Source organism: Spinacia oleracea, chromosome 3, assembly GCF_020520425.1.
Source record: "Spinacia oleracea cultivar Varoflay chromosome 3, BTI_SOV_V1, whole genome shotgun sequence".
Classification (NCBI taxonomy): Eukaryota; Viridiplantae; Streptophyta; class Magnoliopsida; order Caryophyllales; family Amaranthaceae; genus Spinacia; species Spinacia oleracea.
In genome coordinates, this window is record NC_079489.1 from 33871611 (window position 1) to 33877305 (window position 5695).

The window sequence follows — 5695 nt, forward strand, 5'->3', positions numbered from 1 at the left end:
GTGAATGAGGAAGCCTCTTCTCTTCTTCATCAAGAAGTTTCGAGGCCTAAGAACCAGAACCAACTCAGAAAACAAATACCCATTCCTGATGAACCTCGAGTTAGTGTGGGTCTGGTGACACCAGTTACGCTGCCTCATTCTGACCATGTGCTGCCGTCGATGGAACGTCTAGACAACTCTCAAGCTTACCAGGACTCGGCTGGTTGGTCGCGGTCAGTGCGTACTGATGTAAATCGACCGCCATCGCTGGTTGAAGCTCTGGAAGAGTTTTACGAAGATAGCCATCGAATGGTGGTGGGAAAGGATAGGGTGGACCTCCTGGTGAGAAGTGTTAATGCTGCACTCAAGGAAATGCACCACCAGAGTGTGATGAAGGAGAACCCAGGTGTAGATCCAGCCCAGAAAACAGAGGATGTCCGTACAGAAACAGAGTGTGAGATGAATGGTGCGCAGCCAGCTCAAAGGCGATTGGATATGGAACCAAAACCATGGGTGAGTCTATTCAAAGGTAGTTCACTCCCTTCCAAAGGTTTTGCGTTGAATTTTATTGCTCCCACAGTCTGTGATGGTAAACCCATAGCTGTACTTGATAAGCATGAGATACAAAAAATGAATGATCTATGGGGAAATGTAGTTGTCATGTATGTAGTTGGGGAAAAACCTTCGATTGGGTCTATTTTGAGATTCATTGCAAAAGAATGGCACCAAGTGGGTAAACCTCAGATTTTCCTCCATGATGAGGGCTATTTTGTAATCAGATTCCAGTCAAAGAAGGATAAGGAATCAGTTCTGGTGGCTGGTCCTCATATGTTCTTTGGCAAACCTATGATTGTTAAACCTTGGACAGCAAGTTTTAATTTCCAGGAGGAAATATTGAGGGTAGTACCAGTGTGGATTCGGTTGCCTAACTTACCATTGAGCTGTTGGGGGGGGGGGTGATTCATTGAGCAGAATAGGGAGTTTGCTTGGAGATCCTCTATATGCTGATGAATGTACTTCTAAACAGCAAAGAATTTCATTTGCTCGAATTCTTATTGAGGTGGATGTAACTGGTGACTTGCCTAAATCTGTGCAGATTCAGGACCCTATGGGTAACATTGTTAAACAGGTGGTTGAGTTTGAATGGCTACCACCTTATTGCCAGAAGTGTAAGATTGTGGGGCATGACTGTACTCAGACAAGAGTCAATACCACAAGATTTAGGCCAGCTGATGTTCAGAGAAAGAAGGTTGTGAAGGTGTGGAAACCTAAAGCAGTGCAACCAAATGTTGAACCACAAACTACTGATGAGTTGACTGCTAATGATGCTGTACAAGAGGATGATGGGGAGAATGGAGAGTTATCTGTTTATGATAAGCCTTTTACTCCAATTGCTCCAGTGCTTGATGAAGGGTGGAGAGTTGTTTCAAGGAGAAGAAGAGATATTAGAACTCCAGCTCAGACTGTGGGGCTTGCTGAAGTCCATTTGAATGGGGAGGCATTGGTTGCTGGTAGTGATGGAGTGGAATTCCCAATTAATCCACCATGAATATTAGTACCTGGAATGTGAGGGGATTGAATGATCCCATTAAAGTACTTGAAATAAAGAAGTTTTTAGCTAGTAATAACATTAGTGTTGTAGCTTTGTTAGAAACTAAAGTTCAGGAGAAGAATAGTTGTAAAATCCAGAAGAAAATAGGGGTTGGGTGGCAGTGGATTATGAATTATGAGCACTCTCCTAGGGGAAGGATATGGATTGGTTGGAAGCATGCATTGGTGTCAGTTCAGCTTATCCAAAAAACTGAATTTTGTGTTCACTGTCATGCTGCTACTAAGAATGGCTTGTTTGATGCTTTCTTTTCAGCTGTGTATGGTTTGCACTCTGTTGATACTAGAAGACCAATGTGGAGAGAGATCACTACTTTCAGTAGTACTGTTAATTGTCCTTGGCTTGTCATGGGGGATTTCAATGCAGTTTTATTAGCTGCTGATAGAGTAAATGGTAATGCAGTTACAGAAGGGGAAACTAAGGATTTTGGTAGCTGTATGGATGTTGCAGGGTTGGCTGAGCTTAAGAGTTGTGGGAGTTACTATTCTTGGAGCAATAAGGGGCAAGGTAACTTGAGAATCTGTTCCAGAATAGATAGGGCCATTGCTAATGCTTTGTGGCATTCTAAGTTTGTTGATGCTGTGGTGGATTATTTGCCTCCAGGAATATCTGATCACTCACCTCTGGTTATGTCTTGCAATATTCATATGGGAGGGGGGAGTAGACCCTTTAAATTTTTTAACTATATGGCTGATCATGTTCTGTTCCTTGATGTAGTTAAAAAGGGATGGGATGTGTCCTGTCCAAGGGGTGGAGCCATGTTCAAGGTGTGGACTAAGCTGAAAGCAGTAAAGCAAGGATTGAAGGAGTTACATCATAAAGATTTTGCTAAGCTTGATGAGAGAATTGAGGGGTTAAGGGCTGATTTGGATCAAATTCAGATCCAGTTAGCTTCTTGCCCTACTGATAGTGATGTGCAACAAAGTGAGAGGGATTGTAGTGAGACTCTTAAGAAGTTTTTGCATATTCAGGAGAGTGCATATAGACAGAAAGCTAGAATTCAGTGGTTGCAAGTAGGAGATTCTAACTCTAAATTCTTTTTCAGTGCAATGAAGGAGAGGATAGCTAGGAATAGTATTGATATTTTGTATGATGATTCTGGGAAGAAGCTTAGCACTACTCAGGAAATTCAGGAAGAAGTTAGCTCTTTCTATAAGAAGTTGATTGGTACTGCAGCTAGCTCATTGATGGGTGTGGATGTTGGAGTGGTTAGGAAAGGGAAGCAGCTGTCTGCTGCTGATGCAGAAATGTTGGTGGTTCCTGTTTCAGATGCAGAAATTGATGCAGCTATCAAAGGTATTGATATCAATAAAGCCCCTGGGCTTGATGGTTTCAATAGTTTGTTCTTTCTCAAAGCTTGGGAGATTGTGAAAGCTGATGTTTATGAAGCAGTAAGAGAGTTTTTCAGAACTGGGGTGATGTTAAAGCAAGTGAACAACACTTCAGTTACTTTGGTTCCTAAGATTCAGAATGCCTCTTGTGTGAAGGATTTTAGGCCAATTGCTTGCTGCTCAGTTGTTTACAAAATTATCTCCAAAATTCTTACTGCTAGAATTCAAGGTGTTATTGGTACAGTGGTAAATTGTTCTCAATCTGGTTTCATCCCTGGTAGATCCATTTCTGATAATATTTTGCTGGCTTGTGAGTTGGTGAAGTGCTATTCTAGAAAACATGTTTCTCCTAGGTGTATGATTAAGGTGGATCTGAAAAAAGCCTATGATTCCTTAGAGTAGCCTTTCTTGAAAACCATGCTGTCAGAGCTAGGATTCCCTTTGAAGTTTGTGAATTGGGTGATGCAGTGCCTCTATTCTGTTTCTTATTCCATTCTGATAAATGGTTGTCCCACTAAACCAATTCCTGCAAAGAAAGGGTTGAGACAAGGTGATCCCATTTCACCTTATTTGTTTGCTTTGGGTATGGAATATATGTCAAGGTGTCTTGCTGCTCTTGCTGAAGATACTAACTTCTCTTATCATCCTAGATGCAAAAAGTTGGATCTCACCCATATGATGTTTGCTGATGATTTGTTGATGTTCTCCAGAGCTGATGAGGGTGCTGTGAAAGCTCTTTTTGATGCTTTTACCAAGTTTTCTTTGGCTTCTGGTTTGGAAGCTAATTTGCACAAAAGTGAAGTTTATTTGGCAGGTGTTTCTGATCATGTTGCTTCCAGTATTGTTAGCTCAATTGGGGTTCCTAAGGGTTCTTTCCCTTTCAGATACTTGGGTGTCCCTCTTACAACTAGGAAGCTCTCCTTCACAGACTGCAAGCCTCTCATTGATAGAACTGTTGCTAGAATCAAGAGCTGGACTTCTAAGTTCCTTTCTTATGCAGGTAGGCTGCAACTGGTGAAATCTGTACTTTTTGGTATACAGCTCTACTGGTGTCAGATTTTTGTTATGCCTAAAAAGGTGATGAAGGAGATTCAGAGAATTTGTAGATGTTTCTTGTGGACTGGTGCTGATGCAGATTCTAGGAAAGCTTCTATCTCTTGGGAGCAATTGTGTTTCCCTAAGAGTTGTGGAGGGTGGAATCTTAAAGATCTAACTGTGTGGAATAAAGCAGCAGTTTTGAAACACTGTTGGGCTTTAGCTTTGAAGCAGGATAGGCTTTGGGTGAGGTGGATTCATGCTTATTACATTCAGCATAGAGACTTCTGGACTATGCCAATTCCTAATGGTTTAACTTGGTCATTAAGGAAAATTTGGCATAATAGAGAAGTATTTCTGCAGGCAAATGGAGTGGATCAGTTTGTGCAAGCTGGTAAATTCAGAATTCAGAAAATGTACAAGTTTCTTCATCCAGTTGGAGCTCAGGTGGGATGGAAGAGATTGATTTGTAATAGCCATGCTAGTCCAAAGAGCACCTTCATTGTGTGGCTAGCAGTGCAGAACAGACTTGCTACAAAAGACAGATTGATAAGATGGCAGCTGAATATTGATGGTATTTGTGGTCTGTGTCAGGTGGACAATGAAAACTTGGAGCACCTTTTTTCTCTTGCTCCTATTCTCAGGAGATTTGGAAGCAGGTTCTGCTTTCTTTAGGTGTGAATAGAACTGTGTTGCCTTGGCATGAGGAAGTTCAGATTGCAGTGAAGAAAAGCAGAAGCACACAGAAGCAAGCTTGCAAGTATAGTATAGCTTTCATTGAGTCTGTTTATTGTATTTGGTTGCAAAGAAATGCTAAGGTCTTTAGGGATCATGTTGATCCAGTTAAGACTGTTGTTAGCAACATAATGTTTAATGTTGAGTGTAGATGTCAGTAGTAGCCTCTGTGCTCATTAGCTAGCTTGTGTTGGTTAGCTAGGTGTTTGGTTGTGTCTGTTGGACAGTTGGTGTTTTCAGAGTTTGTTAACACTCTGATTACTTGGTAAATAAAGCTCATTATTATTTGCCAAAAAAAAAAGGTAAGTATTATTACTTTTCAAATTATCACTTTTACCATATAGGATAAGTCAGAAATTATAATTAATCTATTATCAGATAAAACTTATCCTTCAAAAAATCAAATATTAATCTATGATAAAGTTATCATGTGTTCAAGAATAAAGAACTTTTCTAGATAAGTTTATTTTTTTTCTCAAAAAAAAAAAGAATAAAGAACTTTTCTTTTAAAGAATTATATACTCCGTACTCCACTTACTCCAAATTGGTGGTGGTGGTGTTCTCACCAAATTACTCCAACCAAACTTTTCTTAGTAAAAACAATAAACCCTACTCCAAACATATCTCTTTCTCTCGCCTCTTTTCATCAAAACATCATATCAGGAAATTATCAATTCATCTAATCTCTTCCTCTCGCCTGTTTTTATCAGAAAATCATCAATTTGTCTGATCTTTCTTCGTCGCTCTCTCTTCTTTGGTGACAACACCAGCAACATCAACATTAATAAAGAAGGAGATCTGCCCAATTGCCCAAAGACGCCGACAATATTCCTCACCAACCGCTTCTCATTTTTCTTATTTAGGCTAACTATTATTGGGGTTTCCGGTATCGCTCCGCCGCAATGGTGGTGGTGATGTCTAATTTGATTTATCTGTTAAATTTGAGAATTGTATTTCATCACGATCTTCTTTTGATTTGTAATGCTGGAACTTTATAAAGAAATAG

The 5695-nt window shown here is 40.1% G+C and overlaps 1 protein-coding gene across 1 annotated transcript; it reads left to right on the forward strand.

Moving 5' to 3' along the window:
• The first annotated feature begins 3336 nt into the window (after positions 1 to 3336).
• Positions 3337 to 4850, forward strand: LOC130469621 (uncharacterized). The gene is made up of 2 exons (XM_056839012.1): positions 3337 to 4548; positions 4599 to 4850. The coding sequence occupies exons 1-2, from the start codon at positions 3337 to 3339 to the stop codon at positions 4848 to 4850; spliced, it is 1464 nt and encodes a 487-aa protein (XP_056694990.1).
• The last annotated feature ends 845 nt before the right edge of the window (positions 4851 to 5695 follow it).